The sequence below is a fragment of the Lissotriton vulgaris genome, chromosome 1_1 (assembly GCF_964263255.1).
Source record: "Lissotriton vulgaris chromosome 1_1, aLisVul1.2, whole genome shotgun sequence".
NCBI lineage: Eukaryota > Metazoa > Chordata > Amphibia > Caudata > Salamandridae > Lissotriton > Lissotriton vulgaris.
The window spans coordinates 114150933-114177009 of NC_141685.1; the positions used below are offsets into that span (position 1 = coordinate 114150933).

The 26077-nt window shown below is 43.3% G+C and overlaps 1 protein-coding gene across 4 annotated transcripts; it reads right to left on the reverse strand.

The window, feature by feature from the left end:
- Positions 1-23811: 23811 nt before the first annotated feature.
- LOC147737669 (uncharacterized) lies at positions 23812-25434 on the reverse strand. Of its 4 annotated transcripts, XM_086939642.1 has the most exons (3): positions 24855-25434; positions 24668-24770; positions 23812-24583 (listed from the first exon to the last, which is right to left on the reverse strand). In XM_086939642.1, exons 1-3 carry the CDS (start codon positions 25291-25293, stop codon positions 23812-23814), a joined length of 1314 nt encoding a protein of 437 aa, XP_086795768.1. In that variant the 5' UTR covers positions 25294-25434. The 4 variants fall into 4 exon arrangements, with proteins under 4 accessions (XP_086795768.1, XP_086795724.1, XP_086795831.1 ...); XM_086939598.1 differs by having other exon boundaries at positions 24668-25434; XM_086939705.1 differs by having other exon boundaries at positions 23812-24139; positions 24476-25434.
- Between the last annotated feature and the right edge of the window lie 643 nt (positions 25435-26077).

Sequence of the window (26077 nt, forward strand, 5' to 3'; positions counted from 1 at the left end):
TATAGTGATGGGCCCTTGCCATTTGGACAACAATTTATTGTCGGACGAGGGAAGCAGTAGCAACACTCTATCCCCTGGTTGGAAGGTCCTTAAGCGGCTATTGCGGTCGTACAGGTTTTTCTGGGATGCTTGGGCATCTTCCAGATGGTCATGGACCATACCCCAGATCTGAGAAATGGAATTTCTCAAGTCCGCGGCATATTGGGGTAGGGGTTTGCCCTCCTCTTCCTCCTCCTCCCACTGTTCTGCGGCCATATCTAGCAGGGTTCGGGGTCTCCGACCGAACAGAACTTCAAAGGGGGAAAACCCCGTAGACCTCTGTTCGTGAGTCCTTATGGCAAACAGTATAAGGGGTAACTGGTGGTCCCAATTTCTCCCTGTTTCTGAGATGACCTTGCGGAGCATATTCTTTATGGTCTTGTTGTACCGCTCCACAAGGCCATCTGTCTGGGGATGATAGGCGGAAGTCCGTATCTGCCTGACGCCCAGGATTTCACAAATGCGAGACATTAATCTAGACATAAAGGGGGTCCCCTGGTCCGTGAGGATTTCCTCAGGGAAACCCACTCGGGTGAAGAGAGTGATCATAGCCCTGGCTATCACCGGAGTAGACACTGTAGACAAAGGAAATGCCTCGGGGTACCTACTGGCGTAATCAACAATCACCAGTAGATACTTGTGTCCCCTTGCTGAGGGAGTAAGGGGTCCCACAATATCCATACCCACCCGTTTGAACGGTACGTCTATGATGGGAAGAGGGTGTAAGGGAGCCTTTAGGACAGCAGCGGGATTGGAGTACTGACACCGAGGGCAAGCCGCACAATGTTTAGCCACATCTCTATAAACACCGGGCCAATAGAATCGGGTTAGAAGATACGAAAGAGTCTGTTCTTTGCCATAGTGTCCTCCCCCAGTATAATTGTGTGCGAGCTCTAACACATGTCTACGGAATGCCAGTGGTACAAGGAGTTGGGTTGATACCGTGTCACCCTTTCTGGTGGCCCTATACAACAAACCCCGTTGTACATAGAAATAGGGTCCTACCTTGTCGTTGTCCCGTTCTTGTACTTGCTCCCAGGCATGCAACAAGGTATTGTCATCCAACTGAGCTGACTGGAAGCTACGAGCAGGTCCCACCGTATCTGCAGGGGTCATAGAAAAAACAGACAATAGCCCTTTCAACTGGGAGTACTCGGCTTTCTCTCTTCTCTTTTCCTTTCGACTCTTACGGTCTCTCCCTGCTATCCCCTCCACATCGCTGTCTACAAAAGGGGCCTCCCTCCACCAGTTTACGGAGTCTCTTTTGGCTTCATCGATGTATTGATCAAACTTTGGGTGATCGGTGCCTATGATAACGGCCTCTGGCAGGGAGGGTATAACGCCCACTCTGCGCAATTGGGGGTCATCGGACACTTCCAGCAAGACCTCTGCTACGGGATATCCTTTGGTGTTACCATGCACGCAGGTCACATAGACGGTCTCTTCTTTCTGTATCTGATGGGGATGGACCAGCGAGGTGTCAACCACAGACACACGACAACCGGTGTCTAATAGGGCTTGTTGTTTTTTTCCATTAAGGAAAACCTCTCTTTTATACTGACAAGGTCCCTTGCCTATGACGTACACACGCCCTCTGGAATACCCTATCTCCATGGGTTCGGCCGGTTGGCTTCTATGTGGGCAGTTTCGGGCGATATGTCCCCACTCCGAACAGTGATAGCACTGGGGCCCCTGTGTACCAGACCCAGATCCGGGGCTGGTCGGCCTAAATGGAACGCGGGGAAGGAGGGGAACCCTGGGTTCTGGCCTGCTTTGGGGTCTGGGAAGCAAGGGTCGAGGGCTGGGAACGGGTGCTTTACTAGGGCTTGTGCGAAATTCAGGCGACCTGTGATATGCACAGGCTAAGTCCACCGCTACAGTTGGGGTGAGGTTGGGATGTTGCCTAATCCAGGATCGAGTGGATGGGGGTAAGGCATCCAGGAATTGTTCTAGGAAGACCTTAGCCATCAGATCTTCTATGGTGGTGTTAAGGGGTGTCAGCCATCTTATGCCTAAGTCTTGGATTCGATAATAAAGGGCTCGTGGATTGTCTCCGGGGTTCCACCTTTCTTTCCTGAATTTGGCCCTGTAGTACTCTTGATCGCACCCAAGTCTCTCGAGGATGGCTTTCTTCACGTCCTCATAAGTTGTCCTGCCTGCTGGATTTGCGGCCTGGTATGCCGCCTGTAACTCGCCTGCTAGAAGGGGGGCTATATACTGACTCCATCTCTCCTTTGGCCAGGACGCTGTTGTCGCTACCCGTTCGAAATTAGTAAAAAAATAGTCCGGGTCCTCCCCGTCCTGGAATTTTTGTAGCACCGAACTGGGTACATTGGGATGGATGCGAGCAGTGGCTATGGCGTCTGTGAGGCGCAGGATAGCAGTATCCTGTACCTGCTGATTGGCGGTAAGAAGGGTGGCTTGGTCCTTTAAGGCTTCTTGCAGTGCATCCCTTTCTGTCTTGGCGGTTTGAAGCTGTTGTTCGAACACCAGTTGAAGGTGTCTCTGTCCCTCCGCTAACTGAGTTATGATGTTCTCCACCGGGACAGGCACGGGCTGTGTCATGGCGTCACCTGTCTATCCCACTTCTGACACCACTTTGTCAGGGGCAGGGTGGACAGAGACTGAGACCAGAGCACTTGTTTGTCAAAAGTTAAGCAAGTTTTATTTAAGGTTTACAAGTTTAGGAGTGGTGGTAGTATTCCTTCCTTCTTGGGGTCGTGGTCTGTATGCAGGGAACGTCACGGTTTGGTCCGGGATCCCGGTTCTCGTGGCCTCAGGGAAAAGGAAAAATAAACGGGTTTTACTAATCGATTCTCAGTGCTATTTGTAGTGCTACCTTCACCAAGTTTACAGAAACAGGGGTTGTGATTTCAGTGCAAGGGTCACCGCGGGGCCTCCCGCCTCCCCGACCTTGCTACCTCCCACCTCCCCAAACACCCCACCAGAACGCCCCCTTCAACAGCACTTGCCTTGGGCTGTGGCCCGCCTCTCGGACCACAGCAGCAGGACCCGTGGCGTCTTCTCCCTTCAGCCCACCGGGTATGGTAGCAGTGTTGGTGACGTCGCTCAGCAGTACTCGCCGTGTACTTTCCTCTGCCTCCGGTCTCACGTTCTCCTCCCTTCCGATCTCCTCCGCCTCCGCTCTCACGCTCTCCTCTCTTCCAATCTCCTCCGCCTCCGCTCTCACGCTCTCCTCTCTTCCGATCTCCTCCGCCTCCGCTCTCACGCTCTCCTCTCTTCCGATCTCCTCCGCCTCCGCTCTCACGCTCTCCTCTCTTCCGATCTCCTCCGGGTGCTCCACAGCCTCCTCTCCGCCCTGGCACACCGTCCGTTCCACGCCTCTAACCTTTATGCTTCCTGGTTCCGTCGGCCGACGGGACTCCTCCCCCTTCCGCTGGTCAACCACTAGAGCGCGATTGACTTCCTGGTTCTGTGTTCTCGGCAACCAGGAAGTGGTGTTTCCGTCTTCTTCGTCCGCTTCGGAGTGTTCCAGCCTCTCTTCCTCCCCACAAACGCATAATGCTTTTGGGTGCTGGATAGTGAATAATTTAATTTACTATTCCAACTCCAGTCCCCGTGGACACTAGGGAAGGTTATTGGATAGTAAATTAACCTATTCCCTATCCTAGAGCGCCCCCCAGAGCAATGCGTTGTAATAGTGTGCGTTCTAAAAGTTGCGTTGTAAAAGCACTTCGTTGTAAAAGTTGAGTTGTAAAGGTTGTATACCCTGGAATTTGATGCAATGTTTTGGGCTCAATCAGTTCCAGAAGCTGACGAGATGCGCGGAAGTGTCATGAAGTGCAAAATTCCCACAGAGTAGAGTTGGGTCATCAAGTTGAACCTGAATTCACGGCCATCAAAATCTATGAAACTTCAGGCAGTTACAACAGCTGCGAAGTCTTCGGAGCTTCCAAGTTATAGAGATGGTCGAAGGTTGATGATAACAGCCAAAGCATGGAACGCGGTGTGAGACAAGCAGCGTACTGGAGCTCACGCTGGAGGTTCAAACATGAAACTTGTTACCGCCAAGGTGTATCACAGCAGGGTTAAAGGTTGTTCAGCAAATCAAACCCGTATCTCACTTATCAAAGTGGAAAGGATACCAATAAAGGCAGATCAAGGTGCAGGAATCTCAGGGTTTGGGCTCTCTGTGCTTACACTGTAGCCGTACAGCAAGGGTGTTCATCGTATAAAAATATATACAAAGGATAAGACCTCAGAACCAGGTAAAAGCAAAGTACATTTCTATGCTTATGTTGTGGTGAAACCAACAAAATTAGGTGAAGAGAAGGGAAAATAAAAAAGCAAATCACGAGAACATGGTTAAGAACATGGAGAAATTACCTGATCCTACTACGGTAATGATAAATTGCTGCTACAGGAGGCCCTCAGGAGGCGAGTGATGTAGCAAGTCCAGGAAAATTACTTCAAGGTATTCATTGCCGCTCCCCAGCCAAACAAACACACCGGACCATCCCATTTGCTCTAATAACAGCCCAAGTGCCCGCGTCCACTTTAGCGTTACCACAAAAAGGAAACACTCAGGTTGAGTTGGACACCTCGAGCTTACTCACAAAAGTACCTTACACCTGTGAGTAATCTATACATACAAGGATGCTCGTAGAGTAACTTTGGTAGTTTTAGCTATTCACCATTACGATAAAGTTACTCAAAAGTGTGGACTTGCACATCTGCACACGCTTAAACAGAGGTGGAGTCAAATTTACAAATGTAACTCACTTCATCCAAAGTGGAGCAATAGAAAGTGCAGCACCATACATAGCCAACCACTGGTAATGCAAAGCCCTCCCATAGAAAATAATGGAGAGACTTAAAAATCGAACCCATTAAAAAATAAAGATAAAATAAAATTATGTATTTTGCCTTTTAAAAATACACACACCTTCAAAAAAATGTTATAAAATTACATGTATTTAAAATTAATTGGTTCATGATAATATGTTCATCTTTTAATTTAAAAAATATTGCAACTATTTAAAAATACTTTCAATTAATTCTATACATGATTTTTTAAGGATGTACCCCTCCGAATAGAGGTGAATAAGGCAGATCAGTAATTCGGAGTACATAGTAAGAAAATCAGAACGATTTTAGCTAGTTGGGATTTTTGAAACAGATCTGTGAGAAAAACTTTTTTTTACATTTAAAATCAATTAGATCTCTAAGTAAACTGTGAGTTTTTAATTTGTTCAATATTTAAAGTTTACATTTGTATTTAACATCAAAATATTTTTTCCAAGTGTAATAAACAATTTAAATATTCTTTATATTTGTTACACAGGGAAAACTCCACCCAAGTTGAATATATAGAAGATATATTTGTATTATGGTTTAATTAAAGGTGTCCCACCGAGATTATCATTTATAATATGTATTAATAATTTTTAAATGTATTGTATTGTAATTGCATGTATCTACAGGCATTTGCATCAAAGTAAATACCGGTCGCAAATGGGCAGATTCTCAGAATCTGCTCAGTTTGCGACCAGTATTTTTGCATTTGGGATGCATCAACCCAAATGCAAAAATTGCAATTTGAGGAATCTCTAAATTGAGATTCCTTAAATTGCAATTGTATTTAAGGAATCCCAAATTGAGATTCCTTAAGTGCAATGCATGAAATTCAAAAAAATAGTGAATTTGCTAATAGAAGTAGCAAATTACCATGAAGTTGAACTTCATGGTAATTTGCTAAAACTTTGAAAAAAGCACTTTGGTGCATTTTTCAAAGTTTCATGTTGCGCACACACATGCCCTTAGGGTATGTGTGTGTGCAACAAATGTGCAGAGATCAATTTCAGGGGTGCAACAGGGTGTCATTTTGACACCCTTGCATCCTAACAAAAAGGCATGAGCAATTTGCGAGTACCTACTGGTACTCGCAAATTTCTCATGCAATCTCCAATTTATTCCTATGGGCCTGTAGGCCCATAGGAATGAATGGTTCAGCATTCCTTAATTGCGACTAGCAATTTGCGGGTAGCAATCAAGGAATGTTTAGGAATCGCTATTTTAATAGCGCTTCCTACAAGCATAGGCTTTTGCTATTCCTAAATAGCGATTCCTTAAAAATCGCTATTTAGGAATAACAAAAGGCTACGTTGATGCATCTGCCAGCTAGTGCTTATTACCCTTCACGAGGCATCGAAACGCTTTTTCGGAGAGTAGCACGCTACTACGGAACCCATTAAAGGATTAGTGGTGAATTAGTATAGTGAAAATTGAAATTAATTTGAGTGGTGGACATGTTAGTCTGTTATTTGGATTGAAAATATGAAAATCTCTGCAACGTGGTGTCACCTGATAAAGTGAAATAACCTGAAATTTGATTTTGGGCATTAATTATAACATATGTAATTATGCTTCACTAAAAATGAATGTTATATTATTGTTACAATTCAACAAATGTTATTAAAACATTGTAAAATAATTTTTCTTTAGACATTTTTTGCCTTGAATGACATTTGTTTAGATATTTAATTAGTTTAAACTATTTCATTTAATGCTGTTTTAATTTATGTCCGTACCTCCATTATTAATAATGGGAGTGTGTTACAGTTTCAGTGGATGACCATGTGTGATGTTGGACTCTGAGCTCGGGTACATTTACAACTGTTTTAGGTACATCATGGCTGTTGTGACTGTAGAGGTGTGGTTTGTAATTAGCAATGGGTTTACTCCTTTGTGGGTGAGTGTTTGTCCATCCCTACACCCCTCCTTACTCCTCCATTAGCCCCGCCCCTTTATTCATAAATATTTCCCATTTTAAACCCACTCCCACTCTGTCCCTCTCGCATTTACTACAAAAAGTATATAAACATGTGCGGAAACTCTGCAGTCGAGGCAGGCAACTCCACAAAGAAAAAGATAGGAGAGGCAGAACGACAGCACATACTTTGTGAATCACATTTTGTTGTGCTTTAGTCGTCCTATAGTAGTTTATGATTAGGCCTGATTATCTGTGAGACTCTGATGTGTGTATCTGATGAGATTGTAAAGCTTGTGAAACTGTCCTCAGCAGATGGGAAGCAGGTCCATTTGTAGCAAAAAGGACATGGAAGTTAAAGGACTGAAGCTAAAGTGGATCTTTGTAATGCGAGGCCATGTCCCCTCAGACCAGAAGTCATTAGGACTATTTACGATGGAGCCAAGAATGGATTGCATATGGCTGGCCTCGTCTGTAGTTGCACAAACACTAGAGAATAATGTGGTGGGGTGTTGGTGAGATTAACTAGCAGTCATTCCATCACTTTACGTTTTTCTCAATGATCAAGTGGCAGAGGCATGAACAGGTGTTGGTCCCATAGAGATCTATGACAAAGGGACTCCTGCTGCAGCTCCCTGGTGAGGCTCATTAAGGCTGGAAACAGTTTGAGGTTACATGCAATCCCGACCCTTGGGGGCGTGGCCTCAAAGTTCAGTATCAAATGGACTTTGTGGATCAGTCATTGCTTATAAACACTCAGGGAATAAAACACGCTAAATGGAATGAGGCCACAAATGGTTACAAAAGAATGAGGTTAATTCAAGCATTTCCATCCCTCGCTGTGTGCTTTTCTCAGTAGACGGTTTGTTGGACAATCAATGGATTGATGTTTTTGTGGCTGGTTCATGTAAATGTTTTGCGATGCTGAAAGCTCCTCCTCAGGGTTCACAGTGAGCACCTTGTATTCTCCCACATTGTCTCTCTTATGTAGAAAGGTAACATTTACAACTGAAGTTTTTGTCACATTGAGAGCACGGGTCATTTTCTTACTCATTGTGCGTTCTCTCTTGTTGAATGAAATTTAATCTCCAGCAGATGCTTCCCAGGCATTTAGAACAATGACGAGGTTTTTTCCAGGTAACTTCTCGCAGGTTGAGTGAGACTAGATTTCCGACTTTTTCAGCATTCAGAGAGCTAATCAGGTTTTTTCCCAGTGTGAGTTCCCTCATGGTGAGTGAAAGTTATTTTATGGCTGAAGCTTTTCAGGAATTCAGAACACTGATACGGTTTGAGCCCAGCGTGGGATCTTTCATGTACAGTAAGGCTGGATTTATGACTGAAGCTTTTCCAGCATTCAGAGCACTGATAAGGTTTTTCTTCAGTGTGAGTTCTCTCATGTACAGTAAGGCTGTATTTATGACTGTAGCTTTTCCAGCATTCGGAGCACTGATAAGGTTTTTGTCCAGTGTGAGTTCTTTCATGTAAAGTGAGATTGAATTTGGTACAGAAGCTTTTCGAGCATTCAGAGCACTGATAAGGTTTTTGTTCAGTGTGAGTTCGCTGATGTTGAATCAGATTGCCACTAAAACTGAAGCTTTTTTGGCACATGGAGCACTGATATGGTTTTTGTCCAGTGTGGGTTCTTTCATGTACAGTGAGATTGGATTTGGTAAAGAAGCTTTTACAGCATTCAGAGCACTGATACGGTTTCTGCCCAGTGTGGGTTCTTTCATGTACCGTAAGGTTGAATTTGCGAGTGAAGCCTTTCTGGCATTCAGGACACTGATAGGGTTTTCGTCCAGAGCTAGTTTTCTCATGTTTAGCGAGGTGGGATTGATGGCTAGAGCCGTTCTCACAGTCATTGCTCTCATTCGAGTTGTTTGTTTCTCCAAGTTGGGTTTGTTCCTGGATACATGTCATCTTAAGACTGACTCTGATTTCTGATCATGTACTTGTTTGTTACAACTCAGCATTAACTTCTAAAATATATTTCAGATGCTCTTCTTAACATATTTAACTAATTATTGTTTTTTTCCTGGAGATCATTTTCCTACCTTTAAAGGCGCTGATCTAACTTGCCTTATACACTTTCACTGACGAGCCCCTTGTATTTACTAAGATGCTCCTCATGGATTCATATTCTCCAAGGTATGCCCGGGTGAATTCTATCTAGTTTAATTAGTCTCATTTAGTTATTCTAGTTTATCCCATTTGATTTTGGAGTTTTAAAGGCACTTATAATGTCTTTGGGCTTTAGTGTTTGCCTGTAAAGTGTAACACTGGCCTCTTTTATACTTTCTGTAGCAGTATATGCTTTTTTTGCTCAGTGGCTAAGACAAGTACATGATCCACTTTGGAAATTACAAGACACTTTGAAACTACTCGGATCAACCCAAGAGAGTTGGTGGAGGAAAATCTTCCTATATTGGAAATGATAATCCGGCATCTTTGCCGAAACAACATCTACGAAAGAGCATTTACAATTTGTTTCTTTTAAACAATCTTTTCTCTCCTCTGAATCACAGGAGACGGAGTCAAAAGCTTGCACTTGTTAATCAGGGATATTTGTTTTTTTGACGGTTCTGTCACATCACAATACGTCTACGGATGCTGATCTGTTGGGGAGGGTTTAGGTCGCCAAAGCATTTCTCATAAACCATCAAACAGAATTTACAACACTGAGTTTTCTCAAGTGCTCTGTGTGGGTATCAGTTGTGGCCAATGTTTTCCTTAATCTCAGTTACTGACACTTGGTAAACATTTATGATCATTTTCCTTTAGGGATTCGACACCTTTCACATTCACCAGTTTCTTCCGCTCCAACATCCTCACCATTCCTGGCACATAGAATGTGTTTCTTCTCTAGAGCTCGAGAATGTTTTAACTTTCCTTGAAATAATCCTTTTCCTTGTGTTTCACTAAATTTAAACCTTCTTTTATCTGTTCATGCTTCTGTCACCTGTAGAAATGGAGTAAAAAATAGTTAATGAACACAAAGCCAAAACTCTTTGTGACTTTATACTTTGCACAAAGTAAGCATTAACAAAAACAAGATAGGAAATCAGTTTGAGTTGCATTTCTGATAGTGGTGAAACAGTGTAGATCGGGAGCTTGGGATCACTGGAAATCAAGGCTGTGAGAGCAAAAGAGGTAAATATTGGGGAGGAGTTACGCTACGATCCAAGATGGCCGCATAAGCTCCCGGCTCTGCCGACCTCCACCGGCAGCTAGTATATCCTGCCTTTCATGCTTCACGCACGCCGGACTCCCACACGTATGAAGTGTTCCTGACTCCTGCGGTGCAAACCCGGACCCTCCAACTTACCAGGTGACAAAGTTACATCGAATTTACTTCTTGGCCTATTCCAGGGCTTCCGCCGGGACCTCGATTTCTGGCCCATCCGGGTTGGAAGTGATCAACATCGGCTGTGGGACCAGGGTGGTTTCCGGTCTTCCGACCTCGGTCCAATCATTCTAATTCCAGTTGGCAACTGGGTATCCGGCTTAATCCAAGGACACGGCACAGTGACGCCTGTGATATCGGCGACCACGGTCGGGGGTCCTATGCCCGGTGACCCGCTGGGGAGCCCGGGTTGTCAGGCTGGCCCCCGCGAGTGGCGAAATACCGACCCTGCTTGTTGTGTGAGCGCTCGCTGTTGTCATAAGACCCGTTTGGGCCTGGTTCCTGGACGGTGTTTCAGGGTCCGAATCCTGCCTCGTCTCCTGCCGGAGGAGATGGGGGGGACTGACGGCACACCATCGCTGAGGTCTGTAATGGCCGCCATTGGGGCGCTCCGCTCTCACTTTGCCGTCCTGTGCCAACGGATGTCTGTAAAGCTGGATAACGTACACTTGGAACCAGAAGTGGATAATCTGACAAGTTGTCAACATGCCTTGGACCCCGTGGATTATTCTCTGCACCATTTAGAGACCCCCGGATGGAAGCCTATTTTGATGACTCTGGCCTCATGGAGGGTGCACCTGTGATCGTCGTTGGCTTTTCCGGCTCTATTCCTGTTCGACGGAACATTGTTGCTAAAGGTTTTTACCGCCAAAGACAGTTCTTCAGTGACTTTCGGAGAGGTTTGTCTTCCTTCTTCATCCTCTATTGTTGAATTCTCGGATGCCACCATTTTGTCTCATCTCCTCGATCCGTCGCCATTGTTTTGAACTGTCTTGGATGCTTCGCTTTCTTCGTGATTGCTGTGGCTTGAACGACATGGGCTTTCGTGAAGAACCGAACTGGTCAGGGTTGACTTTGACATTCGGGGTTAGCTTTTCTATGTGTTTTATGCCGGATATGCACCGTGTATTCTACTGGGAGACGGGAGGTTTTTATTGGAGTTCTCCCCATGTATGTGTTCAGTACTTGCTTTAATAGTCGACATTGAATCTTGGAGAGGTTGCTGCTGGTGTGGGGTAATGAGGACCGGGAGTGTGTCTATTGCTCTCCTCCTCCGCTTTCTTTCCTTTCTTTAGGGCAGTTCCGGGGCGACAGGCACGCTGTTAGTGGGGTTGGCCGTAGCCATTACAGGGGTGCAGGGTGGCGGGTGTGGGGGGGGTTTATTATTTTAGTTTGTTTTGTTCTATGGTCTCTTTCTTTTCCTTTCTCTCTTCGTGGGGTTTCCCTTCCTCTTCAGTAGGCTGGCTGTCTCTCTCTATCTCACTTCTTTCTCTATCTGGCGTCTATACTTACCTATGCCTCACTGTCTCTGGAGGGTGGGTTTTCGGGATGATGCTCTAGCTGAAGCGCTCGCTATTATACTCATTTTTGCTACTAGTCTGCCTCAGTGGGCGTAGTATGCTTAAGGCTGTAATGTTCATCACCTGGTTTTGATTGCAATGCGGGGTGCGTCCCCCCCCCCATCTCTTCTTAATTCTATTCTATGGTGTGACACCATCGATAGTGCAGCCCCTACTGTTTCTTCATAACTAAAAAATGAAACCTTTGATATCCTTCGCCTAGTGGCACTTACAATCATGTGCTATGCTTCTCTCGTTGATATTACGCGGTCGTATACATTTGCATGCCACCTGAATCTTTACTCTGAGTTTGCGGCCGGCCCCTGTGGTTGTAGGCCTGCGCTTGTAATGCTTTGATAATTCAATAAAGGTTTTCAAAAAAAAGAGGTAAATATTTAAGAAAGAAACACAGATTCTCAGAAGCAGCCACACTATCAAATTGCAATTTCTGTGACAACGGCTGGGAACATAGTGAGATATTTGTAATTCTTGTAATAAATTACTAGATGTCATTTACTCCCCTGCCCACCTAGACTGTTAATCTATTCCTTTTTCCAGTGATTTAGGAAGGGACATGTTATTGAACAGCACAACAGTAAAGGAAACCAAAAAGGGTCAAAAAAGAATAACACAAAACAGAGGAAAGAGAAAAAAGGCTATCTTCAACTTTCACCACAGGGGACCGGCATAGGAAACTCTGCAGTAGGCCTGGGTGGTAAATTCCGCTCGTGGAATTTGCGGAATTTGGGTAATTTCGCGTTCTGCTGAGAACACGGAATTGCCAAAAATTCTGCGATTCGACGGTTTCGATGATTTTTTTGCTTGCTCGTGCTTTCAAAATGCTTGTTTGCGAGCTATTTCTCCCCGAGCACGCAAACAGCATTCGCGAACAGGAAAAAAGCAACATGAATGGGCGGAACAAGCAATTCCGTGTGTTCGTTGAACTTTTGCATGCTCGCTGAGATTTTTTACCGTTTCGCCAAGCTTTGCATAGCACGACTACTCAAATTCCTCCCACCCCTACTCTTCAGCAGATGCTTGTGAACCCATAAGTTACTTCTAAACACAGTGCCCCCAAGGTCAGCACCAGGTGCAGTTCCACCGGTCGCACCACCCTAAAGCAAGCCCTGTGTGCATGTGTGTCCACACACATGTACTGTGTCTTTTGCTTGTAGTAGACAGGACATAAAAGGGCAGGATGGGAGGACGCCAAGAGATGGAAGTCAGATCCAGAGAGAAAATACGCAGAAAGAACAGACAGAGGGAGGATGGTATCATGTGGTCTGGAAGAGGAGGCAGATGTGCCAATTGTTAAGGAACTGGTGGGTAAAACTGACCTAAAATGAACTGGACCTACACTACACTCCCAACATGTACCAGGAGGAATGTGGATCCATCAGGTGATTATCAGAAGTTTGATAACAACAAGAATAGTGCACAGAGGGAGTCAAATGTTGAAGCTGAAGAGACAAAAAAAACAGAGATCAAGAAAGGGAATAGAGAAAGAAGAAACAGGGGAAAAGGAAATGTAGAGTTATAGGTATCCTTACCTGACAGTTATATTATATTTTGTTCTTCCGGGGTGGCACCCACGCTGCACTGCCTGGTCAGCCCAGAATACCTTGAGAGGAAGTAAAGAAATGGTTTTGCATCAGACGACGATCACACTTCATCCCATTTTACAAATAACCGTCCTGAACTTACGAAACAAAATAATCTCTAGTTCTCTGGATGCCATTGTCAAGCAACTCTGGTTATGAATACATATTTTTTTTTTGGTTCAAGAGCCATGATCCTTTGCTGGAAAAGGTCTCTGTGAATATAGAGTGCACCCACAGTCTCAGAGAACAAACCCTAACAACCCAGTCCACGTCTTCATAACCCCCATCTTGACATTTACAGACCATGAAACTTGCAAATCAGAACAATCTGGTTTGCAAAGGTACGTTAATGTCCTTGTACATAATTCTGCCCACCGTTCATAAATCAGTCAATCAGACTCTTAGATTTATACAAACCATGCTCGCTGGGCAACAGTAATTCAAGCTCAAGCTGATGCAGAGTTTGAATGCTGAGCAATGGAAGCATCAACGTGTTGGTGCTTTTTATCGATAACTTATCTGAAGGGATGATGCGGAGGGTCAGTATAAATAAACCCTTCATGAGACAAAGCTTGGAACATTGAAATGTTTAAACCTCCATTGAAGAAAACGGAGCAGCAGCAGCCTATTCAACCTGATATAGGACCGCTGCTCTCAACATTACAATGTCCTCATACTCACCCTCTGCCTCTCTGAAATATATGGTTTGGGCAGGAGAAGGCAGTAGTTAGAGCCTGCAGCAGGGCACACAGGAGCCCTCCCTTCCTCCTCCCGTAGCTCGCAGTGTCACTGGTATCTAAGAAGGAAGAGGGGGGTTCAGCTCATCTCCTGCATCTCTCCGGCTCACCTGAATGATGAAAACAGTTTAGCCGAGCCCAGGGAGAGCCAGGGGCTGACTTCAGCCTCCTTTCACAGCTATTGCTGTGACTGTTCAACATTTCACCCCTGTGGTCCTGCATGCGGCTGTTAACTGTTTCACATTCACAGCAACAACTGTGAAACAAAGGTTTCGGAGTACCGGAGGTGTTTCGACCCCCTCGGTCTCTGGGACACCTTTATTTTATTAACACATTCTGCCCTCATGGGGCAAACAGTGTAATGACCTTATAGTCAGCCGTATCAGGCAAAACTGCCCATTAAAGGACCGTTCCCTTGGTGCACTGGGCCAGGGACAGACTGATTTGCATATAGCCATGTTCTGAGCTGGGATGGGGCAGTGAGATAAATAACGGTGATGGATCAAGCCCTGATCTTTGGACTGGGTAAGAGTGGTCTGCTCAATTCAGACACTCTGTTCATCACCACCCCCTTTTGTAAATCATTAAAGGACCGTTCCCTTAGTAAAGGCACTTGCATTTAGCTTTGGAGTTACAGCAAGCTGTAAGGTCATATTAAAGATTTAAAGTAATGGTTGCTTAGTCAGAGAAATAATCATCATAATATTTGCAGAATGATCACATACAGTTAACCTCTAAATTATATTAAAAGCCAGACTCAGATATAACTCTCGATGTAAAGTCAACAGACAGACAAAAAATTCCTCTGGTTCCCTTGTGCTGTGGGTGTGCTATTCCCCCCAAACTTCCAGGATAGAATGCGCAGATTCTCACAACCTTTCACTTGTGATCATTTGTAGATTCTTACTATTCACAGGGGGCAGGACTGGTCCTTCCAGTTGCCATGGGAGCCAAATCCGAAGGGTTGGCCTTTGTTGTTCTCTTTCTTCCACCATCTTGCAGTGTCCCGACCTATTGTAAGATTGCGCTCATGAGGATTTAAAGAACTAGACGCACTGTGCACCCCTCGGTGGCAATATCTTCATTGTGCCTTTCACGCCTGCACAAGAGCAGGAACAGATTACATACATCGTGCACCTTTGGAGTACAGGGTGGGCCCACCGAAGGTGGCAGTGCCCTTATTGTGCCCTTGGTGCCTGTAAGGGGTGAGGCTCAAACCGTGAACCCCCCCTTAAGATGGCAATACTATTCTTTGTGCCCCTTACTCCTGTACGAGGTGAGGGTCAGGCTAGACACACCGTGCATGCCCCCGTAAGGTGGCAGTACCCTTACTGTACCTGTTGTGGTCCTGTGTTTTCAAATGCAGAGACCCCTTTCATTTTGGCATGAAAATATGTCTTATTAAACACACAACCAGTAATGAACTCTGAGTCCATCAAATGCGCACTTCTAGTCTATTCTTCGGTTCTCTAAATGTGCCATGAAGCCATGATGATCAAGCTTATGCAAAACACCTTCAGTGACTGCTTAGTTTAGAGGTTATCCCAGGCCTGTCAGAAACACTGAATCTGACTGTTCCAATTCATAATTCTATTATAATTTTTATTTCAATCACTTGCTTTAGCCTTCTTTATTTTCGTAGAAGGTTTGAGGTCCTTAAACACGAGCAGCGCTGGTTCCATTTTAGCCTCAGTTTCCATTTGCGTTCCCCCGGCTGAGCTGAAGTTCACAGTCAGCATTTTGTGGTCTTTTGCAGAACTTGTGAAAGTGGTATCCATGTCTAACTACCCTTGAGCCTGAATTGTTAGCCTATCGGATGCCACAAATCCAGTCCACCCTCTCAATATCTACAGCTCAAGGTTTTAGAAGTTGACACTTGTAAAGTAAACACGAGCTAAAGAGGACGCAAATGCTCAGGGGCTTTTTACATCGGTGACAAATTTTACATCCAACCAGTAGAGTCCAGTTAGATCTAGAGTCTTAAGATCCCTGTTTGTTTCTGAAAACATAAAATAAGAATCAGTGGTAAATACCTGCTATGAACCCCAGAACCGACCACTGATTCAGAGGGACACTTGCCCCGGGTCACAGATCCAGATAGCCGGGCACCAGATTTAACCTTAAATGAAGAAGCGCGAGACGAGACTCCGCCGAGACTCAGGCTGCACTGAATGGCGCTGGGGCGATGTTTATCTCTGAATAAACACAATGTCTTTGTCCTTGAAACAGCTTTTCCAGACCAACAACAAACCCTGTTGTCCCAGGTCCGCTCACCACCACAGAACCTCGAGAGATAGGTAGGTTATTTATTGATTCTACTAGAACCAGCATAGCGCCTAGAGATAGCACAGTGAGGGTGTTTGCGCTATAAATTGTGATAATGATTTTACAGGTTTTCACTGCTCTGGAAATGCTTAGCTTCGTCTCATTTTTATCTTCTGTGATGTTACCAAACAACATTGTGAGCACTGGGTTCAGAAATTTTAAAATAACTATTTTAGAATAAAAGACATAATATATACCCAGTTCTGATGTACCTTGAAAGTGTCCCTGAACACATTAGGGGACTGTTAATAACCCAGAGAGCGCGAGCCCCACACCTGCAGGAATGCTCAGTGGGTTGTGTGTGGCTACATTTAAAGCAGACTGCTAACCTCAGTGGTGGTGCACCCAACTAATTCCTTCAACCTGTGGGTTAGAAATCTGAACCCTGTAGACCTGGCTGCTAGATCCCACAATCTGCAACATGGTCTTTACTCCTGTATGGGTGAGATCAGACTAGACCCAACTTGTGCCCCCCCACTTATGGTGGCACTATCGCTGTTGTGCCCTTCACTTCTCTATAGGGTGAGGTTCAAACTAAACACAGCTTGGAAGCCCCGGCCACACAAGGTTGCATTTCACTTCTCGTGCCCTTAATTCCTGTTCGGCGTGAGGATCAGACTAGACACATCATTTGTCCCTTTTAAGTGACAGTACTACTTATAGCTCCCTTTACTCCACTATGCAGTGAGGATCAGACTAGATGCAACTTGTACTCCCTCTTAAGGTGGCGAAACCCTTATTGTGCCCTTTACTCCTGTATGAAGTGAGGGTGAGACTAGCACAACTTGGTCCCCTCTTAAGGTGGCAATACTCTTGTGCCATTCACTCCTACACAGGAGTAGGCTCAGACTAGAAACCCCACGTGCCCCTCCCCAATGCTGAATTAGCTTCACAATGGAACTATCATGCCAGAAATCACTGTCGTTTGCGATGGAAAACAGTTGGAGAGGGGCTCTGGGAGTGGTGCAGAGAAATGGCCTTCAGTCCTGCCCTGTTTATCATACCCGGGCAAAGCTGTGATAGAGAATAGCTAAACACAGAGAGAAGGTACGCTCTGCGATCAATCTTAAAAAACTGTTATCATACTGGGGAAAAGCTGTGATAGAGAACAGCTCAACACAGAGGGAATGTGTGCTGTGCGATCCATCTTAAGAACCTCGATGCACAGGGTTTCTATGTGCTGCTTCTGCTAAGTTTTAGCACAGAGAATTTGGAAATCACAAATGAAACAGTATGCACAACATAGCTCCCCGTCCCACATTGTAAGAGAGATGAGTGCTTCCCAAAGATGCGCAACAAACAGCCGTCACTGCATTAATAATGTCCAGATTAGACTACTGCAATAGTCTATATCTCATAATCCAGGAAGCATCTTTAAACAAACTTCAAATACTGCAGAACGCAGCAGCCAGACTCCTTACAGGCACGCCAAAGTTCGACTCAATCCCAGACAAAATTAAAAAACTTCAGTGGCTGCCGGTTAGGAAGCGCACTCAATTTAAGTCCCTCTGTCTGGTGTTTAAAGCCCTTCAGGGAACCAGACCAGAATTTTTAAAACAATAATTACGCTGGTATACGCCTCATAGAACACTGCGGTCTTCAGAGGTAAGACTCATAAATGTCCAGAGGGTAAGAAAAGCCACTTGGGGAGGAAGAAGCTTCACTGGGAATGTGGCCAGAGCATGGAATGCTCTGCCATTATATCTGCGAAGCCTGACCAATCTTCTGGCCTTCAGGAAGGCACTGAAAACATGGCTGTTTACTAACTGATCTTGCCATCCTCTCCCACGCCTTTCAATCCTCTGTCGGTCTTCACACAGCGCCAGGACACCTCAGGGTATCAGTTGCGCTACACAAATACCAATAACATTACCATTAACACACTCAAGTGTGAACACATTTCACCTTACACATATGTCTTATCAGAATGCCATGACTATCGCTGCGAGGCATCAGAGCTCTGTACATGGTCCAGGACCTAGAGAGTCAACATGTGATTAGAGGGGAGATGGTTTCTAAGAGTGATAGAGGACTGTTGATGCGTCACAATGTGATATTCTTTAAAGAGGTGCATTTTCAGCTCTTTTCGATCACAATTTGTGGCTCTGACAATTTCATATATGCCTGATATATTATTTCTATTACAGCTCCTTCTGCATTGAGAAGGCTCATCCTAGAACAGCAGAGGGGCAAAACACATGCTGACAAATCGAGAATGATGGGATTGTGACAAGGTCGATGAAAACTAACAATATATCCTATGAAAAAACTCAAATTTTTAATTGATGGAGGGAAAGAGCGATAGAAAGTGATAAACTGAGAAAAACGTAACCTGGAGAATTACTGGAAATTAACATGAATTGAAAACTAACAAATAACTATATAACCACAGCTGTGTGACCTGGAAGTTGATTATTTCTCAATATAGCCCTTGTTTGTGATTACCTTACAGTGCTCACGTTATCATCCGCACTAGAAGAGATGGGAGCCTTGGGTGTCTGGCCACAGAAGCTCATTTACATACAAAGGGGGTGATGCCTGTTCACAACGCACAACACAACTTGTTTACGTAAAATGCTTGTACACATCACAGTGTAAAGTGACTCAGGTAACAGTGTGACCGTTGTATGACATGAGTGGGCGGTCTTAGTTGTTGAGACATCAATGTCTGACGGGTGCATCTTTAGCTCTTTCAACTGTTCGAGAGAGGGTGGCAGTCTCAAATACTGGGGGCACACCTACCAACAGCTTTCCTCATAATCTTTACTTTTTGCATCTACAGTGGGTGCAGATTCCACCTAAGACAGTAACCGTTGTCAGGTAGGTGATCTGCTTCCTGGAATCAGCCTGCTTTGCTGTTCCCTACTATGGTCGGCAAAGGTAAATGTGTCTTCCACTAAAATGACACCAGCTCGCTTTTGGTAACATGGCTTGAGCAAAAAGGCCACGCTCGAAGGTAAATCAAAACAGTTGATGTCACAAATGTCAATACAATGTAGAAAAAAGAGACAAAGAAATTCAAAATTCAAAGTTTAGAGAAACAGGAGTATTTAATAATTACTCATGAGTGAAAATTAAAACCAGGTCAGTAGTTTAAGGGTTATTAATTAGCAAAAACAACTGTCATAAAGGAAATAAAGGACTCATTTAGTTGAGTGTTCAAAATCACAAAAAAGGAAAATGAAGAAAAAAAGCAGATCCACTGAATCAATCAGGAAGTCACATACAAAAAAGTAGGGGACCTCGCTAGCCATGCTCGAGGGGCACTGGTAAGTCCAATTTCTGGTGATGATCAACACTGGAATTTGATGCAATGTTTTGGGCTCAATGAGTTCCAGAAGCTGACAAGATGCGCAGAAGTGTCATGAAGTGCAAAATTCCCGCAGAGTAGAGTTGGGTCATCAAGTTGAACCTGAATTCACAGACATCAACATTTATGAAACTTCAAGCAGTTACAACAGCTGCGAAGTCTTCGGAGCTTCCAAGTTATAGAGATGGTCCAAGGTTGATGTTAAGAGCCAAAGCATGGAGCGCGGTGTGAGACAAGCAGCGTACTGGAGCTCACGGTGGAGGTTCAAACATGAAACTTGTAACCACCAAGGTGTATCACAGCAGGTTTAAAGGTTGTTCAGCGATTCGAACACATATCTCACTTATCAAAGTGGAAAGGATACCAATAAAGGCAGATCAAGGTGCAGGAATATCAGGGTTTGGGCTCTCTGTGCTCACACTGTAGCCGAACAGCGAAGGTGTTCATCGTATAAAAATGTATACAAAGGATAAGAACCAGAACCAGGTAAAAGTAAAGTACATTTCTGTGCTTATGTTGTGGTGAAACCAACAAAATTAGGTAAAAGGAAGAGAAGGGAAAATACAAAAGCAAATCACGATAACATGGTTAAGAACAAGGAGAAATTACCTGATCCTACTACGGTAATGATAAATAGCTACTACAGGAGGCCCTCTGGAGGCGAGTGATGTAGCAAGTCCAGGAAAATTACTTCAAGGTATTCATTGCCGCTCCCCAGCCAAACAAACACACCGGAACATCCAATTTGCTCTAATAACAGCCCAAGTGCCCGCGTCTACTTTAGCGTTACCACAAAAAAGGAAACACTCAGGTTGAGTTGGAGACCTCGAGCTTACTCACAAAAGTACCTTACACCTGTGAGTAATCTATACATACAAGGATGCTCGTAGAGTAACTTTTCTAGTTTTAGCTATTCACCATTACGATAAAGTTACTCAAAAGTGTGGACTTGCACATCTGCACACGCTTAAACAGAGGTGGAGTAAAATGTACAAATGTAACTTACTTCGGCCAAAGTGGAGCAATAGAAAGTGCAGCACCATACATAGCCAACCACTGGTAATGCAAAGCCCTCCCATAGAAAATAATGGAGAGAGAGACTTAAAAATCAAACCCATTCGAAAATAAAGATAAAATAAATTTATTTATTTTGCCTTTTAAAAATACACACACCTTCAAAAGAATGTTATAAAATTTCATATATTTAAAATTAATTAGTTCATGATAATATGTTATGCTTTTAAGTTTAAAAATATTACAACTATTAAAAAATACTTTCAATTAATTCTATACATGATTTTTTAAGGATGTACCCCTCCGAATAGAGGTGAATACGGCAAATCAGTAATTCGGAGTACGTAGTAAGAAAATCAGATGATTTTAGCTAGTTGGGATTTTGAAACAGATCTGTGAGAAAACCTTTTTTTTACATTTAAAATCAATTAGATCTCTAATTAAACTGTGAGTTTTTAATTTGATCAATATTTAAAGTTTATAACATTTACATTTGTATTTAACATAAAAATATTTTTTCCAAGTGTAATAAACAATTTAAATATTGTTTATATTTCTTACACAGGGAAAATTCCACCCAAGTTGAATATATAGAAGATATATTTGTATTAAGGTTTAATTAAAGGTTTCCCACCAAAATTAACATTTATAATATGTATTAATAATTTTTAAATGTATTGTATTGTAATTGCATGTATCTACAGGCATTTGCATCAAAGTAAATACCGGTCGCAAATGGGCAGATTCTCAGAATCTGCCCCTTTGCGACCAGTATTTTTGCATTTGGGATGCATCATCCCAAATGCAAAAATAGCAATTTAAGGAATCTCTAAATTGAGATTACTTATTGCGATTGCATTTAAGGAATCCCAAATTGAAACTCCTTAAATGCAATGCATGAAAGTAAAAAAAATAGCGAATTTGCTAATAGGAGTAGCAAATTACCATGAAGTTGAACTTCATGGTAATTTGCTAAAACTTTGAAAAAAGCACTTTTGTGCATTTTTAAAGTTTCATGTTGCGCACACACATGCCTATGTGTGTGCAACATATGTGCAGAGATCAATTTCAGGGGTGCAACAGAGTGTCATTTTGACACCCTTGCACCCTCTAGTACTCGCAAATCGCTCATGCGATCTCCCCTTCATTCCTATGGGCCTTGAGGCCCATAGGAATGAATGGGACCGCATTCCTTAATTGCGACTCGCAATCTCCCATTCATTCCTATGGGCCTGGAGGCCCCATAGGAATAAATGGGACCGCATTCCTTAATTGCGACTCGCAATCTCCCATTCATTCCTATGGGCCTGGAGGCCCATAGGAATGAATGGGACCGCATTCCTTCATTGCGACTCGCAATCTCCCATTCATTCCTATGGGCCTGGAGGCCCATAGGAATGAATGGGACCGCATTCCTTAATTACGACTAGCAATTTGCGAGTAGCAATTAAGGAATGTTTAGGAATCACTATTTTAATAGCGCTTCCTACATGCATAGGCTTTTGCTATTCCTAAATAGCGATTCCTTAAAAATCGCTATTTAGGAATAGCAAAAGGCTACTTTGATGCATCTGCCAGCTAGTGCTTATTACCCCATACGAGGCATCAAAGCGCTTTTTCGAAGAGTAGCACACTACTAAGGAACCCATTAAAGGATTAGTGTTGAATTAGTATAGTGAAAATTGAAATTACTTTGAGTGGTGGACATGTTAGTCTGTTATTTGGATTGAAAATAAGAAAATCTCTGCAACGTGGTGTCACCTGATTGCCAGAAATTTGATTTTGGGCATTAATTATAACATATGTAATTATACTTCACTAAAAATGATGTTATATTAGTGTTGCAATTCAACAAATGTTATTAAAAGATTGTAAAATATTTTTTTCTTTTTAGATATTTTTTGCCTTGAATGACATTTGTTTGGATTTTTAATTAGTTTAAAATATTTCATTTAACGCCGTTTTAATTTATGTCCGTACCTCCATTATTATTAATGGGAGTGGGTTGCAGTTCCAGTGGATGAGCATGTGTGATGTTGGACTCTGAGCTCGGGTACATTTACAACTGTTTTAGGTACATCATGGCTGTTGTGACTGTAGAGGTGTGGTGTGTAAATAGCAATAGGTGTACTCCTTTGTGGGTGAGTGCTTGTCCGTCCCTACACCCCTCCTTACTCCTCCCTTAGCCCCTTCCCTTTAGTCATAAATATTTCCCATTTTACACCCACTCCCCTCTGTCCCTCTTGCATTTACTACAAAAAGTATATAAACGTGTGCGGAAACTCTGCAGTCGAGGCAGGCAACTCCACAAAGAAAAAGATAGGAGAGGCAGAACGACAGCACATACTTTGTGAATCGCATTTTCTTGTATTTTAGTCGTCCTATAGTAGTTTATGAATAGGCCTGATTATCTGTAAGACTCTCTTGGGTGTATCTGATGAGATTGTAAAGCTTGTGAAACTGTCCTCAGCACATGGAAAGAGGCCGCTAAAGTGGATCTTTGTAATAAGAGGCTGTGTCCCATTGCAACAGAAGTCATTAGGACTATCTAGGCCAAGAATGGTTTGCATATGGCTGGCCTTGTCTGTAGTGGTACAGAGACTGGAGAATGATGTGGTGGGATGGTGCTTTGATCAACTGCCAGTCATTCCATCACCTTTAGTTTTTCTCAATGATCAGCCGTAAGTGGCACAGACATGAACAGATGTTGGTCCCATAGAGACCTATGACAAAGGGACTCCTGCTGCAGCCCCCTGGTGAGGCTCATTAAGGCTGGAAACAGTTCGAGGTTACATGCATTCCTGACCCTTGGGGGCGTGGCCTCAAAGTTCAGTATCAAATGGACTTTGTGGGTCAGTCATTGCTTATAAACACTCAGGAAACAAAACACGCTGAATGGAATGAGGCCACAAATAGTTGCAAAAGAATGAGGTTAATTCAAGCATTTCCATCCCTCGCTGTGTGCTTTTCTCAGTAGACGGTTTGTTGGACAATCAATGGATTTATGTTTTTGTGGCTGCTTCATGTAAAGGTTTTGCGATGCTGAAAGCTCCTCCTCAGGGTTGACAGTGAGCTCCTTTTATTCTCCCACATTGGCTCGCTTATGTAGAAAGGTTACATTTACAACTGAAGTTTTTGTCACATTGAGAGCACGGGTCATTTCTTTTCTCATTGTGCGTTCTCTCTTGTTGAATGAAATTGAATCTCCAGCAGACGCTTCCCAGGCATTCAGAACAATGACAAGGTTTTTTGCAGGTAAGTTCTCGCAGGTTGAGTGCGACCAGATTTCCGACTTTTTCAGCATTCAGAGAGCTAATCAGGTTTTTTCCCAGTGTGAGTTCCCTCATGGTGAGTGAAAGTTATTTTGTGACTGAAGCTTTTTTGGGATTCAGAACACTGATACGGTTTGAGCCCAGTGTGGGTTCTCTCATGTACAGTAAGGTTGGATTTCTGCCTGAAGCTTTTACAGCATTCAGAGCACTGATACAGTTTATACCGAGTGTGGGTTCTTTCATGCACAGTAAGGTTGTATTTATGACTGAAGCTTTTCAAGCATTCAGAGCACTGATAAGGTTTTTGTTCAGTGTGAGTTCGCTGATGTTGAATCAGACTGCCACGAAAACTGAAGCTTTTTTGGCACGTGGAGCACTGATATGGTTTTTGTCCAGTGTGAGTTCTTTCATGTAAAGTGAGATTGGATTTGGTACTGAAGCTTTTAGAGCATTCAGAGCACTGAAACGGTTTTTGTCCAGTGTGGGTTCTTTCATGTAAAGTGAGATTGGATTTGGTACTGAAGCTTTTCAAGCATTCAGAGCACTGATAAGGTTTTTGTCCAGTGTGAGTTCGCTGATGTTGAATCAGACTGCCACGAAAACTGAAGCTTTTTTGGCACGTGGAGCACTGATATGGTTTTTGTCCAGTGTGAGTTCTTTCATGTAAAGTGAGATTGGATTTGGTACTGAAGCTTTTAGAGCATTCAGAGCACTGAAACGGTTTTTGTCCAGTGTGGGTTCTTTCATGTAAAGTGAGATTGGATTTGGTACTGAAGCTTTTACAGCATTCAGAGCACTGATAAGGTTTTTGTTCAGTGTGAGTTTGCTGATGTCGAATCAGACTGCCATGAAAACTGAAGCTTTTTTGGCACGTGGAGCACTGATATGATTTTTGTCCAGTGTGAGTTCTTTCATGTAAAGTGAGATTGGATTTGGGACTGAAGCTTTTACAGCATTCAGAGCACTGATACTGTTTTTGTCCAGTGTGGGTTCCTTCATGTAAAGTGAGACTGGATTTGCGAGTGAAACTTTTGCAGCTTTCAGAGCACTGATAAGGTTTTTGTCCAGTGTTAGTTCTTTCATGTAAAGTGAGATTGGATTTGGTACTGAAGCTTTTATAGCATTCAGAGCACTCATACTGTTTTTGTCCAGTGTGAGTTCTTACATGTAAAGAAAGATTGGATTTGGTACTGAAGCTTTTACAGCATTCAGAGCACTGATACGGTTTTTGTCCAGTGTGAGTTCTTTCATGTAAAGTGAGATTGGATTTGGTACTGAAGCTTTTACAGCATTCAGAGCACTGATACGGTTTATGCCCAGTGTGGGTTTTTTCATGTACAGTAAGGTTGTATTTGCGAGTGAAGCCTTTCTGGCATTCTGGACACTGATAGGGTTTTCGTCCAGCGCTAGTTTTCTCATGTTTAGTGAGGTGGGATTGATGGCTAAAGCTATTCTCACAGTCATTGCTCTTATTCGAGTAGTTTGTTTCTCCAAGTTGGGTTTGTTCCTGGATACATGTCATCTTAAGACTGACTCTGATTTCTGATCATGTACTTGTTTGTTACAACTCAGCATTAACTTCTAAATTACATTTTAGATGCTCTTCTTAACATATGTATTTAACTAATTATAGTTTTTTCCTGGAGATCATTTTCCTACCTTTAAAGGCACCGATCTAACTTGTCTTATAAACTTTCACTGAGGAGCCCATTGTATTGATTAAGAGGCCTCTCATGGATTCATTTTCTTCAAGTTATGCCCGGGTGAATTCTATCTAGTTTAATTAGTCTCATTTAGTTGTTCTAGTTTATCACATTTGATTTAGGAGTTTTAAAGGCACTGATGAGGTCTTTGGGGTTTAGTGTTTGCCTGTTAAGTATGTTTGTTCATACAAGTAATGGTAGGTAATTAGGGCATGCCAGGGTGGTTTATGAATTATCAATAGTGTAACACTGGCCTCTTTTATACTTTCTGTGCCAGTATATTCTTTTTCTGTTCAGTGGTTAAGACAGGTACATGATCCACTTTGGAAGTTACAGGACAATTTGAAACTACTTGGATCTACCCAAGAGACAGAGTTGGTGGGGGAAAATCTTCCTATATTGGAAATGATAATCCAGCATCTTTGCAGAAACAACATCTAAGAAAGAGCATTTACAATTTGTTTCTTTTAAACAATCTTTAATCTCCTCTGAATCACAGGAGACGGAGTCAAAAGCTTGCACTTGTAAATCGGGGATATTAGTCTTTTTGACAGTTCTGTCACATCACAACACGTCTACGGATGCTGATCTGTTGGGGAGGGT